Source organism: Jaculus jaculus, chromosome 4, assembly GCF_020740685.1.
Source record: "Jaculus jaculus isolate mJacJac1 chromosome 4, mJacJac1.mat.Y.cur, whole genome shotgun sequence".
Taxonomy (NCBI): Eukaryota; Metazoa; Chordata; class Mammalia; order Rodentia; family Dipodidae; genus Jaculus; species Jaculus jaculus.
Window position 1 is genome coordinate 77204358 of NC_059105.1, and position 19356 is coordinate 77223713.

Sequence of the window (19356 nt, forward strand, 5' to 3'; positions counted from 1 at the left end):
CAAAAAGCCAGCATAGTGACTGGAAGGACTATGAAAGAAGCCCGGTAAGTGTTTTGGTTCAAAAGCAACAACAACAACAGCATCATATTTTTGACATTCTTTCAAGCAGAATCTTGAAAGTGTTCCCACCATGAGAGTGTTTTACAATCAGAAACAATAAACTGTGAGTCCTGCATCTTAAATTTAAGAATAACATGTCCTATTACTATACTATGAATGACTTAATTTTATTTAGAAATTCTTTTTTTCAACAACAAGGTAACATTTAGTTAAGGAAATAAATACTCCTTTATTCTTTTTGAAAGGTGATATACTAATGGCATGTTCATATTTTTAAAGGACTTACTAATTTGGGTATCTCTCTGCTCAAAGCCTATGATATAGTTGTTTAATTATAAAGTCATAGGCCTAGATCATTTGTGTTCCAATATATAAACAGAACTATTTTATATCATTTTGTTAGTAAAAACATCAACATCCATTCAATTGTAAATACTATATTACTTGTCAATATAAAGAAAATATAAATTCAAGTACTATAATTACAAATGTCAACAGTATTGTAATTTTCTGCAACTAAGTACATGTCAGTATATATAATACTTAGGGAAGTTTAGCAAAAAGTCAGATACTTCAGAATTTATAACATCATGTTTGGCAGATGTTTATTATGTAACAATTTTGTACTCTCTGTTTTGTGTCACCTTTTAAATGAATTTAATGCTACCTTGTTTTGTAGCTATTGGGCTGTTGTTCATGTTCAAAAGTGCACAAATTTGAAGTTCTATAGTATTAAACTATAAAACTGATGTAACCCAAATTTAACAGAAATTATTATAAAATTATAGAAATAACAGGAATTATTTCATACTTAAATGAACAAATTCTCATTAGTTTCATTTTGAGAGTACCTAAGCTTTTATTTACATAAATTCAAAAGTAACTTCTTATAGTCACAAAAAATCAAAATGTACATACTTATACTATGCTCATTTATTAAGGTTCCCACTAAAATTATTTTAAAAGTTCAAAACTTTATATTTATAAAAATGTAAATGATATATAAAATAATAAATATATGTTATTTCTGCCAGCTTTCACAACAGTTTTCTGTAATTTCAGAAAGTTTTATAAATTTGACCCAAACTAGTAGTGTTAGACAACTGAGATTAGGACTTTAACTTATCTTTAATTAACTTTTACTTGAGGTTTCATTTGAATGACCAACTGTATAACATGCATACACAACAACACCTAAATTTAGCATGAATAACTCTGCAGGCGATTCTGATTATATCTGCAAAAATTGAGTGTAATCTGACTTGAACACAAAGTGTATTTTCAGCACATATTTTATGTATTTATTATGATTTTATGAGTCTAGCATATAGTAAATATTTAAAATATGCTAAAAGTATATGCAATGTTATTCTTATCTGCATGCCATGAAACTGATTCTGAATGATGCTTTTTGGTCTTTAAAATTAGCTTCATTCCATAAAACAATAGCTTCAAATGCCTGGCAGATAGTGATAGGTACCTTTGTAGCACCACAACTTGACAGACAAGAATGTATAGTAGTTAGGAATATAACCATCACAACTTAGCTACTTTGCACTATGACTTTTTGCAACCTAATTTTCTAGGCCTGCTACAATGTCAGTAGTGTGATAGTAGACAAGGAGATTCTAATTCAAGGAGCTTAGCAGAGAAAAGGAACATAGGGAAAAAAAAAAAAGCCTGATAAGAAGAAAGCAAAGAAGGCAACCCAGATAGAAACATGAAGCCTTAAATAACCACTTAAAACCACATCTTATTTTCCACTTTCTTCAATGTACCTCTTGTTCTATTTCACTATAACTCCCTCTTTGCTAACTACCCCTGTTATAATTCCTTTCTCAAAGTTTAACCCAGATTTAATTTGTTTGAAAAGTCCAAACTATTGAATTACTACAATATCCAGCAACTCAGTTACAGCTCTTACTGATTTTCCATGCACACAATTGATACAACTAAATTAAGGAAATTGAGAAAGTCAGTGAAGGGCTAAGATCACACAAGAATTCCTTATCTGGACAAGTTTATGCCAATGTCTATATAACTTCATCCTATGAAAATAAAGGTCTATGGCACCTCCAACTTGAAAGAATCCTTTAAGTGGATGCCATCTTATTAGAATGAAGGGTGAGCACTAAGAACGCTTCACAAGGAAAAAACTTCCCAGGTGCATTTAAAGTTTTGCAATAATTATAAGACCATAGAATTTTCTTTTTTAATCTAGAGATTTTTTTTAAATTTCAGTGGCTCACAAGTGCTTCAATTTACATTCTACATTTCATACCATGACATAGTGGGAGCTGTTATATGGTATAAATTAAGATTGTGAAAGAGGCTATAACAATACAGTATAGTTAGCAAGACCCAAACTTTGGAGTCTAAGCCCCAGCTCCAACACTTTAAAAAAATAGCATTTTAATATATGAACATGCTGTAATTTGACCAAAATCTCTTCCCATTGCCTTCTTCTGGTCCCCTTCCTCATCCCCATTCTACTGATCTTCTGCCTCTTTTGAGTAGTCCTTCTTCTTTGATATCTCTTTCTTTTTGCCATCCTTTATCCTCTATGTCAAAATGAGAATGGGCTCAATATGTGGCAGGACCTGTGGAGGTAATGGCAGCTGTCAACACTACTAGCATTTTAAAAAGCCTTTTAGTGAATACATTTTATTAGCTGCCTTCTCTTACACCAAAGTTCAGTCAAGTTTCAGTGGAAATCTAACACATCAGCAGAACATTTGGGAAGTTAGAAAGAGGAATAAGAATTATAGAAAGATGCAAGGGAAAAGTTCACACACAGATAATGCCTGTAACAAAACATTTAAACTATGCTCAGACAATAAAACATAAATCTAGGTGAAAAAACTTCTTTGAAAATTTATATTGCCTTGCCCAACCCTCCCTGAAAAATGAAGCAAGAAATAAATTATGAATTGAATACTAACTGTACATTGGATATATTATCATGTTAATTGAGGTCACAATTCTGTAAAGTAGATATCACTAATGTAATCTTGCACAAATAGAAACTGTGTCCTAGAGAAATTAACTAGCCACCAAAATCAGAACTAGTATATGAAGGAGCTAGGACTTCTGCTAATACCCATCTAATGCCACAGCTCGTATAAATAAAGCATGAAGAATCAGGAAAGCCACCTCTCTCCAGATTCTGCTTTCCATCTCCAAGTATGTCAACAAATGCATCTGCAGCACACACACAGACACACACACACACACACACACACACACACACACACACACACACACACAGTTATTTGGCTATACTCAGGAAAATTTCCAGAAAAATGCCAGAAGTAGCAACTCCACACTCAGTATTTTCATTCAAACTATACAGTAGAAGTACCCTCCCCCACTTATGCAATGTGAAAGATGTATCATCAGCTGTATTTTAAGGAAAGATGGACATATCTAATTTATTCCTTGATATAATACTCTATCCATCTTTCTTCATATAGAATCTTTTAAGAATTTAGCTGAGATTAAAAAAGTGGGATTTAAGGAGGAATAAGTTATATTAAGAGACCAGTAAATTGTATTATTTTTCTTTTATACAATTCCAAAATAAAGTGACTTTCAACTCAAACAGTGCTCAAAGTAAGTTCATGGCCAGTCTGGCACAACTTGCCAAATATTTTAATACAATGATTTAGATGAAGGAATGGATCAGTGATCCTGAGGGTTGGTTCAATGAGTGGACCTAATTTGATAAAGGAACCCATCAAAGAGTAACAACAACAACAACAAAAATTCAGGCTTCAGAAGCAGAACTTGAAAAGATTAGAAAGTTAAAATGGAGATGTCTTCAGTCCAGACAGGTAATCCAGCAGAAGTCTAATCATATAGACAGAAGTCATAGGTAAGAGCATCCAGGTGCATGACCAGAAGCATATAACAGAGGAAAGCTTATTTCTATTGGAATTGAGTCAGGGAATAGAGATTCATCATGATGAGGGTGAGCACCATGGAGCAGGATGAGAATAGTCTGTCAATTGGCTTATCATTTATTGGTAACTTGTGGCTAATTTTCATAATGTAAAGGCTCTGTTCCTTTAACAGAGAAACACAAATGGGTAAAGTGACTTGCACAATAGTCAAACTGTGGCAAATTCTTCACCAGAATTCAGTTCCATGTTTATTTGTTTTTCCCTCTAAAATAAACTGTGCCTATTGAAGGTGAATATACACAATGAATAAAACAAGTTAAAAAATACAGCTTCTAGATTTCACATCTTTTATCGATTCTTTCATATTATATTATATTATAATTAAGTTGACCAATTACATCAGACAGAGGCTTCATGGAAGCAATATACTCTTTGCTATTTTGAAGAAATAATTTTAATTTTACTCAAATACAATTTAATCAGATTTCTTTAAGAGCCAAATAAATTTGAATTCCCTTATAAAAGTAATTCATTACTATTTTTCAATATATTGAATTGCATAGGGAGGTTGAGGGGAAAAAAAGAAAAAAATCCCCAAAGTATATTATTGCACTATAAATTATACTATAAAATCCCCCTCCACCCATCTCATAGCATACTATTTACATTGGTAGGAAAAAGTAAGCATGGAAATTAAATTCTGCATTTGACATGTGAAAGAGTGGGAAACAGGAGCAAGTATTTCTGACCCAGGGTCTTAGACTTTTACAGAAATCACACACAAAAATAATACTCCATTAAGGATTACTTGTCATATACTATTATCCAATTAGTTCCTCAAATCTTAAATTGTACCCTGAATAAGTTGCCAAAAGAGTAGCACTTTATAAGCTTATATGTGCACTGTAGGTTCTAGCACAATTTCCACTTATGAAAATTTAACTCTACTTTTTAAGTATGTTTACAGTTCTCCTTTCTTTTCTCTATTTTCAGTGTTGAACAAAATATTAGTCTTAATAATTAATATACAATACATAAATGCCCCAACTACTGTTAAAAAAGATATTCCCTTATACATGACATTGCCAATGCCATGCTCTTTGAGGACCAGCACGTATAGTAATTATAAGCAAGATATATAACGGCAATGACAATCAAAATTGAATTGAAATTACTTTACAAGATTGCTTATTATTCTAGTTGTAGTAACTTTCATTAGCTATGATTTATTAGTTGTCACATTACATTGTATCTGTGCATAATAGGATGCTGCATAACATGATTCAGAGAAGAAAGAAAAGTAATGTGAGATTTGTAGGCATAACATTTTAACGAGACAGTCTTTGTGTTGAGTCTGAATGCCTAAAGTTAATTCAAAGAAAATCTGACTTTTAGCAAACCAAATATTCATTAAAGTAGGCAAGGTAGATGTGTGTTATAAAACACTCCTCCTTTGTGACAATTTGTATACCTGCAGTTCTGGGGACAAGAAATATACTTTATTTCAGGTTGAAGTGTCCAGTGTCCTGGTAGTATGAAACTCTTTAATTTTTCATTTCAGGTCCTAAAGGGATTTCCAGAATGCTTACAAGCTGATATCTGTCTACATCTAAACCAAACTTTGCTGCAAAATTGCAAAGCCTTTCGAGGCGCAAGTAAAGGTTGCCTTAGAGCTTTGGCAATGAAGTTCAAGACCACGCATGCACCTCCAGGAGATACCCTTGTTCATTGTGGGGATGTCCTAACTGCACTTTATTTCTTATCCAGAGGCTCCATTGAAATCCTCAAAGATGACATTGTGGTAGCTATTCTTGGTGAGTGTTTTAGAATGAAATGATGATATACAGAAATTAGTGATTGTAATATAGTTTCAATAACAGATAAAATGACTAATATGTTTATATACAAGGACTTTAATATTGGTGAGTAATTTTGTCTTTGTTTCAATTTAATTCAGAGCAAATTAACCTTGCAAAAAATATGTGTTCTTTGATGATTCAGTTTTTCTATGATGTGTACATGTAAATGCTTCCATGATTCTCTTTAGCTATTGACAGATTCTTAAAATTTGAAGCTAAATATATGAAAATATCCAGAATTTTTCTTTCCTTGTGAGATCTAGAATTCATTCTTGATCTCTTAACATTATAAATGAAATATATGATGTTATAGACATACTTGGTAACATATGCTAATTGTTATAGTTGAATTTTGTGTATTTATTTTGTACTTTTACAAAGGGAATTATATGAGTCCTTACCTACATAAAATAAAACTATGATCATAACCTAGAACTAAAGGTGATGAGATTAAAATCAGTAAGAAACTGGTGAGAATGTAAGAGAAAACTTATTCTGTCTCCACACAAATAAATTTAATGTGCGTTAACTAGTACATTTTTTACTAGTAGTACAGTAGGGAAGAGTAGGGAACAAATAAACTCCAGGTCCATTTTCCTGCACTCTGGCCACCTCAGCTATGTGTGTCAAGGTGATATTACCCTCAGTACCTGTGAAGATTTGTCCTATTTTTTTTTTTTCCTTAAGCTTTATTTAAACAGTGGGCATGCAGGACTGTGAAAGCAGCTGAGAAATAGAGTCCTTACCTCATAAGTATAAGGTTCTAAATTTAATCCCCATACCAGTAAGTAAATAAACAAACACACTTAAAATTCAATGATTTCAACTCTTAATGCTAATATATGCATATAAGCTCCAAAAGGACAGGGGTAGTATATGTCTACTATTGTATGGAACCCGAATGTGACAGAATAGAAGACGTAAATATATAAAGGAAGATGTTAGAGTAGTTTACTTGGTATTTTACTAATTTTATTATTACAAATTTTTAAATATTTTCTAAAAATTGATAATGTATGAAATTTGGTTTCTAAACAAATAGATAGTAAAAACACATACATCTATTCAAGACCACATAACAAAGTTTTATTTTCACTAGATTTGGTCTTGACATCTTGCTGTGGTATGCTACTAAGGATAGAGTATGCTGAACTTCAAATCTACCAGTCCTAGTTTCTATAGAAAACTAACAACAAGCTTCCATCTATTATGAAGTAGTCCCTATGGAGTGCTGTTTTGCTGTGTAAATGGCCTGCTCCTTGCCCATTGAGAGCCACAGGAGATAATTAAGATATAAGTCCTATGCTAATTTAATTTGTAGCTTTAAAATACAATATCTGTACTGAGTTACAAAAACAAGAATTCTCAGATAATGGCATTTTCTGTTTTTAGTTTCATATAAGTCAGCTCATAATGCCCTTACAAATCTTGATTATCCATGCCAGTTTTTAAAGGCTGACAAGCATTTGCCTTAAATATGGTTCATGATTTTACTCCACTGTTAGTTTTCATATATCGTTAAGATATTTAGTCATTTGAGATTTCTCTAAACTTCTCACTTAATAAAGACATTATATCATTTTGACTCATTAGAATCGTATTCTTTAAAGAGCTTTAATGGTTCCCAAAGTGAATGTGCAAATGTGGTTATCTACCAATTGTTAAAATAACACAAAAGAAATATTTCTTAAATCTTAAAAGAAGAATTATGATACATATAAAAATATCACTTTATAGTGGTATTAATGATATTTTAAAGTAACTTGATAGTCTATCAATATTAATTAAGTACATAGGTCATATATTCAGAAACAGAAAAATGGCCAAGACCTTACACTAATAAGTTTGCCTCTTAAACTCTCTTTCAGTGTTCATAAAAGTGTACACTAATTAATTACTTCTTCAGAAAGTTTTGGGGGCATAAAATGAGGCAATGAGCATATATATTTATTTATCATAGTGCTTGACTCATAACTTAATCCTCATTCTTATTGAAAATAATTCTCATTCTCATTGAATAGGACTTAAAATCAAGTAGCATGTGGTTAGACAGAGGTGACAGAGAGGGGCTATCATAAGCCAGATACTGGCTTCCAGTTTTTGTAGGAAAGCAAGGAAAATGATCTATCAGGATAATAAAAAAAGACTAAGAACAAAAGCATGGCTAGCTACAAATTTTGAGGACATATAAGTAAATATTTTTATCAAATGGAAAGTTTCATAAAGGCAAATACAAAAGTGGTTATTCAAGGACACAAAGCATATTCAAAATATTCTCCAGCATTACTATGTTCTGAAGTTTAGGGAGCTCTTAGAATCACCTGCAGAAATGATCCTGCTGAGTCAGAATGGCCATGAATCTGATTTTCTTGACAGCCTTTCATATTCCTGGATTGAAAAGATCAGAGTATGTCTACTTGGAAGTATATTTAAATACAATATTTTTCTAGGTAACAGGCACATAGCAAATTGAACACTTTTGTTACCTTCTAGATGCTTAGCCACAGAACCAAAATAAAGATAGATATCACTCCCAGGTCAGTGAGTTTTAGAAGCCAAATTCTACTCAGCAAACAAGGAACAGTAAATCCAGACACTTAAATTGAGCCCCACAAGTGTGTGCAGGCTATGGGACCATACTTGTGAAAACTGTGCTGCAAGGGCTTGTGATTTGATCAGTGGTTCTCTTCTTGTTTTGTATAGAAAATATTAAATGTGGATTACTTTTCTCTTCCTTCTTTTCTCATTTTCTTTTTTCTTTATTAGTTACATACATAGTCAGTGTATAAACAGCCATGATGATATCATCTTTAGCCTCCTCCCTGTCCTTCCCCCTTCAAAAGGACCCTCCTTGTTAGGGATTATGGGTTGGGTATTGTGGGGTAGCCATCAATTATGAGGAAGAAGAAATGTTTCTGCGCATAATGTCCCAACTTGTGGCCCTAACAATCTTTCCAACCTCCTTCCACGAATTTACCTGGATTCCTTTTAGGTATACTTCAGTGATGAGTTCTTGGGAGCCTCTCTGTTTCTGGATATCTGGTTTGGTAGGAGTTGAGTGTTTTCTGGGTGTAACTCCTTTATCCTTGTGCTGATACCAGGCTCACCAAAAAAGCAGCACTCTTGTTTATTTGCCCAATTACTTTAAGGTTTCAGCTGGGGACCTGATGTGGTGCAATGGGCTGATTCTATCCTCAGGTTCTCTGTATCCATCTGAAAAAGAGAAGCAGAATCTCCAACAGTGAGTGAAGTCAGAACTGGATAAATGGGGTAAACATTACTATTTTAGAGAGAATTTAATAAGTGCAGGTCCTCATGTAGCTCAAGATTGGTGGGAGCTTGATATTGGAGAGTGAACTCATTTTGTGGATATGGTTCTGACTTGTTTCCCAGTTCCTGCTATGAGTTTTGTTCCACTCAGTGGATCCATTAGCCAATTCAAGATCAGGTGGTTACCCACCATGGCTATGTGTTACTATTGCACTTGGATGAGCATCACATCAGGTTGTTTGCTGCTTAGTAGCTTAGACCACAAGTTTTTCACATAGATGTTGGCCATTTCCCCCCAATCACTCATGTAGCACCTTCTGACACTAGTTAAGATGTCTGGGGACTGACTTCCAGATTCCAGTCAGGTCTCTCCACTTTCCACACCAACAGCATATGGTGTCTTCAGCAGTAGTATCTTACCATTAAACTTTGGTGTGTAATCAAATGTTCTGACAGAAATCTGTCTTCTTTTGTGAAACCTTTTACGTCACTGATCAACAGCTCATTGTCAATGTTAACCACATCCTGGTACTGGCAGTTACAGGCCAACAACCAGGGAAAAGAAAGGAGAAAAAGATAGGTAACATAAAATAGAAAGAGAGAGGGAGAGAGAGAGAGAGAGAGAGAGAGAGAGAGAGAGAGAGAGAGAGAAACAGGAGAAGATTAAGGTTAGCCTTTTTCATAACCTCTCCAGGGTCCTTTGATTCAGGTGTTCCCTCTAAAGACCTGATGAAAGTTCAAACTTTTAGTTTGACATTCAGGATATAGGATTTTATAATACCAATTGGGTCCAACTTTGTGTACCCTTTCCTACCTTTACCCTCCCCTCCCACCCCATCCTCCCTATTGTCTGGTCCTCAAGATGCTTATTAGGTATATCAGCATCTCAGGAAGATTCAGGTTAAGAGCCACAGATGAGTGAGAACATGCAATGATTTTCTTTCTGTGATTGGGTGAGTTCCCTGAGAATTATCTGTTCTGAGTTCAACCATTTTTCTAAAAATTTCCTTGTGTCATTTTTCCTTACTGCTGTGTCAAATTCCATCATATAGATATACCACATCTTGGTTATCCATTCATATAATGATGGACATCTGGGTTGATTCCAGTTCTTAGCTATCATGAAGTGAGCAGCTATAAACATGGTTAAGCAAATCTCTCTAAATTGAGGCATAGAGATTTTAGGGTAAATGCCCAGTAAGGGAATAACTGTGCCTAATGGTAACTTTATATTCAACCTTTTCTGGAGTCTCCATATTGTTTTATATACTGGTTGTACCATCTTACATTCCCACCAATAGTGAATGAGGGTTCCTATTTCTCCACATCCTCTCCAGCATTTGTTTTCATTTGATTTAAAAAAAATTAAAGTTTTATTTATTTATTTAAGATAGTGGGAAGGAGAGAGAGTGTGTGTAAGAGAGAGAATGGGAGCACCAGAACCTCTAGCCACTGCAAACAAACTCCAGACACATGTGCCACCATGTGCATCTGGCTTATGTGGAACCTGGAGGATCAAACCAGGATCCTTAGATTTTGAAGGCATGTGCCTTAACCACTAATCCATCTCTCCACCCTTCTTTTGATTTTTTAATGTTTGCTATCCTTACTGGGGTAAGGTGGAATCCCATAGTTGTTTTAGTTTGCATTTCCCTGATGGTTAGGGATGTTGAACATTGTCTAAGTATGTGTTTGCCATTAGTATTTCTTCCTCTGAGAACTCCCTGTTCAGTTCTCTATCCCACTTTGTGTGGATTGTTTGATTTTGTTGTTGTTGTTGTTGTTTAGCTGTTTGAGTTCTTTGTAGATTCTAGAAATTATGCCTCTCTCAGTTGTATAGCAGGCAAAAATTTGATCCCATTCTGTGGGTAATCTATTGACTCTATTTATTGTATGTTTGTCTATGAAAAAAAAACTTTTCAGTTTCATGAGATCCCAATGAGTGAGTGATGGTTTAATTTCATTCAGGAAGTCTTTTTCCACTCCTATATTATGGAAAGTTCTTCCTATTTTTTTTGTTACAAGAGTAGCAGAGTTTCCAGTCCTATATTGAGGTCTTTGATCTATTTGGACTTGTTTTTTGTGCATTGTGTGATGTGCGGATCTAGTTACATTTCCTTGCATATGGTTATTGAGTTTATCTAGCACCATTGCTGAAGTTGTCTTTTTTCCAGTCTACATTGTTAGGGCCTTTGTTGAATATCAAATAGGGATAGTTACTTGACCCAAAATACAGGTCCCTTATTCTGTTCCATTGGTCTATAGTCCTATATTTATGCGAGTTCATGTTGTTTTTGTTACTATGGCCTTGTAATATAGCTTTAGATCATGTATGGTGGTGCCTCCAAAGGTGTTTATTTTGCCAAAGATGTTTTTGGATAGGAGGCCTTCTGCCATTCCACTTGAATTTTGAGATAATTTCTTCTATCTCTGTGAAGAAAAATGTTGGGATTTTTATTGGTATTACATTAAATCTGTATATTGCCTTTGGTAAGATTGCCATTTTCAAAATGTTAATTCTAATTGTCCAAGAGCATGGGAGGTCTTTCCATTTTCTCTAGGCCTCCTCAATTTCTTTCTTGAGTGTTTTGATGTATTCATTATATGAGCCTTTCACATCATTGGTTAATGTTTTTCCAAGGTATTTTAATTTTTGTTGCTATTGAAAATGGGAAAATGTCAATTAATTTCTTTCTCTGTATCTTTCTCTTTTGCATATAGAAAGGCTACTAATTTTTATCCCTTAATTTTGTATAGATTGTGTACTGGGCCATAAATCCTGCCTCCATATATTTAGGAAGACCTACATAATTTCCTGCATGATATTATCACAATGCTTTATTGCTAGAAATTAACAAAAGATGTGCCATAAGTCACACCAGCTCCTGGTAATGAATGATTAAGATCAGAGCAGAAATTAATAAATTAGAAACTAAGAAAACAATTAAGAAAATTGATGAAACAAAGAGCTTGTTCTTTGAGAAAACCAGCAAATCAAATTTGTCCAATTTGATCAGGTGAAAAAAAAAAAAGAAATGCTTAAAATTAACAAAATGAGAAATGAAAAAGGAGAGGTTACAACAGACATAAGTGAAACTGGGAGAATCATCAGGACTTATTTCAAAAACCTCTACTCTACAAAACTGGATAGTATAGAGGAAATGGATGAATTCCTAGACACATTCCACCTCCCAAAGTTAAAATCAGATCAGATTAATCTCCTAAACAAACCTATTACACACATTGAGATTGAAAAGGTAATCAAAAACCTCCCCAAAAAGAAGAGTCAAGGATCAGATAGCTTCTCAGCTGAAGTATATCAAACCTTCATGGAAGAATTGAAACCAAATTTTCTCAAACTGTGCCACATAATCAGAGAACAAGGAAAGCTCCCCAACTCCTTTTATGAGACTAGTATCACCCTAATACCAAAATTAGGTAGAGATGCCACAAGAAAAGAAAACTATAGGCCTACTACCCTGATGAACTTAGACACAGAGATCCTGAACAAAATCCTCACAAACAAAATTCAACAACACATCAAAATTATTATCCACCTTGATCAAGTAGGCTTTATCCCAGGAATGCAGGGTTGGTTCAAAGTATGGAAATCTGTCAGTGGAATATAACACATAAATAAGCTTAAATACCAAAACCACATGATCATTTCAGTAGATCCAAAAAAAGGCTTTCAACAAAATATATCACTTCATGATCAAAACATTGGAGAGAATAGGCATGGATGGTTTATATCTCAACATAATAAAGGCTATACATAAAGCTTTTAATGTCCAAATAATACTTAATGGGGAAAGACTGAAGAAATTACCATTGAGATCAGGAACAAGACAGAGGTGTCCATTCTCACTTCTGTTCTTCAACATAGTACTGGAAGTCTTAGCTCAAGCAATAAGACAGGAGAAAGAAATAAAAGAGATACAAACTGGAAAGGAACAAATTAAGTTCTAGACATAAGAGACATGAGAACCTTCATCTCAAAACTCTTAAGGGTCAGTACTTTCTTCAGCAAAGTAGCAGGATACAAAGCAATGCACAAAAATCAGTAGCCTTTCTTTTCTATCTTTTTTTAAGGAAAAAATGATATCTTTGGAGAAATGGTTCACCTTTATGCCAAACCTGGCAAGTCTAATGCAGACGTACGAGCTCTTACATACTGTGACTTGCACAAAATTCAACGAGAAGACTTGTTGGAGGTTTTAGATATGTATCCAGAATTTTCTGACAACTTTCTAACAAATCTAGAGCTGACTTTCAACCTACGGCATGAGGGTGCAAAGGTATGTGCTGTTTGCTTAGTTTTCTATTTATGACATTTCATTTCATTTGTGTGTTATACACATTCTTCTGAAAAATAAAGCAATATATTACAATAATTATTAAATAATTCCAAGTATTTAAAGAAAAGGCCAACTAAATCCTCATTTACAGAAAATAAATTCAGTAAAATTACTATCAAAGATTGTGACTAACTTTAAGCCTTCATTTAAACTTGACCTTCTAAGAACTTTTAGGTATCATACATATTCAAAATCACTTGATTTACATAGGTTCTGATTATTTGTAGGTAAATTGATTATTTTATGCTATTGAAAATCCTTTAAAAGAGTTTATCTTACTTCAAGGACAAAGTATTTTCTTAGCTATCATGTATGCCATAAATTATTATGACTGACTTCTCAATAATTATGAAAAGATCAACCTTATTCAAGTTTAAGAAAATATTCAACATAATTTTCAAATTATTGAATTATAAATTAATGAGGTCTTATAATAGAGTCAAAATTAAGGCTGACTGAATCAATATGAATAAAATATGCTATAGGAAAAATATTTTAAATAATTTTTCAAATTCTTTAACCTCAAATGAATTCTGAGAGTCTAGCTCTTATATCCCTCTCTCTCTTCCACTGAGAGACATGCCCTTGTGAACTATTATTCTGGAGAATACAGAATTTACATTGCAACTCACAATTTTTTACTAGGTTTTTTCCCCAAAGCCCAAAAAAGCTGCTTCAATTCTCAATACTTTGTCCTTCTAAATAAAATATTGGCGGTTTGATACTTGCCAGTATATTTACCTGCTGGCTGATGTATTCACTGAGAGATGAAGATTCTTAAGTCAATATGTAGGTGAAAGGTGTAAGATTTAATTTGTCCTGAAATCATAGTATCAGGTACTTTGAGGGCCTTAAAAGATAACCATTTTTTAAGGTAACTAGGGTGTCATTCAACGTCTTAATACACCCGCTCAGAAAAGTTATCTTTTAGCTGGGCATGGTGGTGCATGCCTTTAATCCCAGCACTCAGGAGGCAGAGCTAAGAGGATTACCATGAGTTCAAGGTCACCCTGAGACTCCATAGTGAATTCCAGTTCAGCCTGGGCGAGAGTGAGACCCTTCATCGAAAAACCAAAAATAAAAAAAAAGTTATATTTTTAAATCACTGATAAATTAAAATGTTTGGGTGACAAAAAGATTCAAGTTACTGAAAACATATTTTTATAATTAGCTTAAAAACATATTTTTATAATAGTTTAATTGAATGAGTTCCATGACCTCAATCAAATGTCACCAGCCTCATTCTGGTGTTGCCTAAAAAGCCAATATCTCAGGTAGCTTCTTTACATAAATGTTCAGGAAGCAACTAATTAATAAATTTGATAGTTTCAATTTTTTAAATATTTTTGTTCATTTTTATTTGTTTATTTATTTGAGAGCAACAGAGAGAGAAAGAAACAGAGAGAGAGAAAGAATGGGCACACCAGGGCCTCCAGCCATTGCAAATGAACTAAAGACACATGCTCCCCCTTGTGCATCTGGATAACGTGGGTCCTGAGGAATCGAACCTTGAACTGGGGTCCTTAGGCTTCACAGGCAAGCACTTAACTGCTAAGTGATCTCTCCAGCCCAGTAGCTTCAAATTTTATTTACAAGATTAATATAGCACAGAGTGAATGAGATAAGTAGGAGGATCTGAAACAAGCATAATAATGGGCTCTCAAGCTAATATTTACTAATTTAGACTTTATACTTGTTATAAACTTTAACCTTGTCATAATTACTCTGTAATTTAAACAGTGTAGCTAATTGTAATTTTTCTATACATATTTATCTGCAGTAATACATATTCTTCAAACCTTTGCAAATTATTTTTAACTCTATGAAGCTATACAAAACTTTCCACCATAAAGGAATATTAAGCTTTGCAATGTAGGTACCAACTTCCAACATTTCCCACACATCCATAGTGGCAATCATACTCATAAGACACCCATCCCCACACCATGACTAACAAATTTTACGAACAACAATTTGCCTAGTAATATTATGATACTAGTAGAATCATTCAATTGGTGTACTTTATAACTTAGAAACAGCCCCTTTGCAAAGTATGGATGCTTTTTGCTTGAAATATAACAAAACATAAAGTGATTGGACCTAGTAAAGAGTTTACAATTTATCATGTTCCAGTTTAGTAACCTTCCATTTCATTTTTGGGTTCCATTTAACAAAGGCTGATCTTTTACTACGATCCCAATCCATGAATGATTCTGAAGGGGTCAACTTTAAACTGCGAAGGAGGAGACTGTCTTTTGAAAGTGATGGAGAGAAAGGTAATTCATTCTATTTTCAAAGCTTGAATCTAGAGCATGTGGCTATTGACTTTTCTCATAAAAACTTGTAGTTCAGATTTAAGAGAGTATTATACTCATGATTTCAAGGGCAAATCCTTTCAGTTTTTCTTTCAATAACTAGTGACACAGATTCTAGTTTTTTTATTGATATTTTCAACTGTGTCATTCAACAAAACCATTTGATATCTACAAGGATATCACTTGTAATGAAACTGAGTAATATGGTAGTTTGAATCACGTTTCTCCATGAACTTTTATGCACTGGGACAGCAGAAAGAAAGCAGAATTTCTGCAAGTAATGGGCCTAAATAATGAAATACCCTACTATTTAAAGTCAGTTTTATACTCCCATAAAATTAACAAATTTAATAGCCTGATACTGATACTGATACTGTGAGATTATGACAAATGTAGGAAAGAAAGGGGTTTTGGTTTTGCATCACAGCTTTTTTTTATTAGAAATATCCACTGGATGATGTGAGCAAGGTTATTGGAATCCCTGTGTGGAGAACCTATGGAGTCTTAATGTGGATGAACTGTGGGTTATAGAACAGACCCAAGGAGATGCCAGAACTATGGCATGGCTGCCAAGGAGATGCATTGCTTTATGGGCTGTTAGCAGCCCAGTTGGAAGAGCATAATTGGAACTCCAGAGACTTTTTCACTGGCTAGCGATGTCAGATTTGGAGCTACAGGATTTGAGATTTTCCCTGTTTGTTTTGGATCCTGTATTGGTTAACTCTTTCCTTGTTATGCTCAGTACCATCTTTTACACTGTGAATGTTTAATCTGTGCCATTAGCTTTTCAGTTTTTCTAGCTCACAGTTAAGAGACCTTGAACTATGGGGATCTTTGAACAGCATTGTGTGGTTCTATGGGGACTTTTAAAGTTGGACTGAATGCAGTGCATTTTCAAATTTATAGCTGATGATTGGTCATCAGTTCATAGGGATAGGGGCAAAATGTGGTGGTGGAAATATGTGTCCCCATAAAGTTGCATATTTTGAATATTTTGTTTCAGCTAATGGTAAATTAGGAAATGAAGCCTTGCTGGAGGTGTATTTTGAAGGGCAAGATTTTGGGTGTTATATCCAGCTCCCCCTTGACAGAGCTCAGCTCACTTTCTTGCTGCAGTGTTCCACCTGCTGTGGCAGAAGTGATGTCCAGTCTCTGCTCATGACACTTTTTCCCTGCCATCATAAAGTTCCCCTCCAAGACTTTAACTTAAGATAAGCATTCCTCCCATCAGCTGCTTTTGGTCAAGTGCTTTGTCCTAGGGACTGTAAGGTAACTAAAACAGTTTGGATGAAGGGTCAAAAGAGCCCTTATGATCCCAAGAAATGAAATGAATCCACCTTCAAATTGTGACAAGAATAAGTACACCTCTGTGGGAGACAAATTATGGAAACATTTAAGTACTTGGTAGGTAAGAGAGGATCTGATAAAGAAATGTAAACTTTTGTACCATGATGCTCCAGGAGAAATTCTAATCTTATCTTATTTGGTCTGAGAAAAATATCTGACACTGAATCAATTTTTCTTTGTCTTGAATATGCTCTTTTCTTAGCCTCTGTGACACCTCATTTCCCTCTCCCCCTGCTATTTTTCCACCTAACCTCACTATTTCCAGAAGATAATTTCAGGATCATCTTTTAATCTGGTAGTTGCTAGAGTTTCTTTTTTTTATTTTTATTTTTTCTTTTTCAAGGTAGGGTTTCACTCTAGCTCAGGCTTACCTGGAATTCACTATGCAGTCAGGGTGGCCTCGAGCTCACAGTGACCCTCTTACCTCTGTCTCTCCAGTGCTAGGATTAAAGGCATGCACCATGATGCCTAGCAGTTCCTAGAGTTTCTTAAAACATTATCTTAGGTCCTCCTTTTTTTAAAACTTATATCATACTCTTTTTCTGGATATTTTTATTTATGTACATTTAAGTTTATCCTCACATGATAAGTGTGCATGTTTACATGGTAACTATAGACCTCTTGAGCATCAGTTTTATGCATCCAACATTCTACTAAACTATCTACTCGTAACTTCAAAGTTAACTTGGTGTATTTCTTGGAAGCACAGCTCTCTTTCAATACCTATGTCTCTACAAATGATGACACCATCCAAATCAGTTCAACAAATATATATAGAAGCCAACCTTCTTCAAATTCTATAGCAGCTTTGCATTGCTCTCTCCCACAGATTTCTTGTCTTCAAGCTAGGTCTTCTTTTGGTTCAATTCTCTCCATTTCCACAGTAATAATCTTCAAACAAATTTCCATATCCTGTTTTTATGAAATTAAAAAATGAGCTTTCAACTCACCATCCCACATACAACTTATCTCCTTTGCATCTATTCTGCATTTCGGGCTACTGATGACATTTTTTTGCCAAATGAAATTATGTTAATGTCTCTCATATTTTCAAACTCTTGTAATGACTTCCCATTTTGTGTATCCTTAACTATAGTTGGTCTCTTCTTACTTATCTAGTCTTATCACACTACTCAACCCTTCACTACCCCCATTATTTCCTGTTCTTCCCCCATCTGTTAATCTTCTCTGAAGCCTTTGTTCCACTTGTAGTTATTCACAATATGGTCTCTCAACATTTTCTAACTCTAGGAAGCAAACTCCACAGAGGTGGGGAACATTTGATTTCCATTAAGTTCAGTATTTGCTGCATGGTAGATGTGTTATATTATCTGTTGAAATTGTGAATGAGCAAGGCATAGCAAGCATGTCTATAACAAAGCACTCAGGAATTTGAGGCAAGAGGATTGTAAGCTTGAGACCAAATTGAGAAACCTAGTAAAGAATATATATATATATATATAAATATGTATATATACATATACATATATACATATACATATATATATATATATGTATGTATATAAAGCCAGGTATAGTAGTGCACAGCTTTCATCCTAGCACTCAGGAGGCAGAGGTAGGAGGATCACCATGAGTTCAAAGCCACCCTGATAATTTTTTAAAGCCTAATAAATAACATCTGAGCATCATTTTTCTTATTATCTTCTTTTTGTCTTTTTAATTCATGTGGGGTTTTTTGTTGTTTGTTTGTTTTACTTTCTCTCCTCACTATTTGCCCTAGGGAAGATCATCTACTAGCTCACTTACTCTCTCTTCCATGTGCAATGCTTCTGTGTTCTTATTTCAAATTGTTCTCTGAAACATGATTTACCTCCCTGTTTTTAAACACACAAACAACCACACACACACACACACACACACACAAACACACTACACTACTTTTAAATTCATTAAAATTTTGTTTTACTTCTTGTTCAGTGGTATTTTTCTTTATCACTTTAGATGCATACATAGTCTCATGAATGTCCCAGGAACTAATTTCTTATAATTTCCTTGTGCTTTGGTAATTAGTAAATCTGTACCAAACTCCAGATTCCTTCATCAAAATATACTTGATGAATATTTGTCAAATTGAATCAATTGTTCCATCTTTTATGTCAATTGCATAGTAATAAATTACTCATAAATAGCCAGTATTTTTTTTTTCTGCAATGTCCTTTATTCTCTTGGTGGCTTTTTCTAAAATCAGCATTACTACTGTCAAGCTATTTTTTCCATAGAGTTA

At 34.1% G+C, this 19356-nt stretch overlaps 1 protein-coding gene across 5 annotated transcripts in view; it reads left to right on the forward strand.

Annotated features, from left to right (window-relative positions):
* The window catches only part of Kcnh7 (potassium voltage-gated channel subfamily H member 7), a 461887-nt gene that overhangs the window by 421680 nt on the left and 20851 nt on the right, over nt 1-19356 (forward strand). For 4 of the 5 annotated variants that reach the window (XM_045147424.1, XM_045147426.1, XM_045147425.1 and 1 more), the window contains 3 exons: nt 5533-5776; nt 13184-13389; nt 15626-15725. In XM_045147424.1, coding sequence (XP_045003359.1) covers nt 5533-5776; nt 13184-13389; nt 15626-15725 — 550 coding nt within the window. Of the gene's footprint in view, nt 1-5523; nt 5777-13183; nt 13390-15625; nt 15726-19356 lie in introns of all 5 variants that reach the window. The other variant, XM_045147428.1, reaches the window with a different exon arrangement.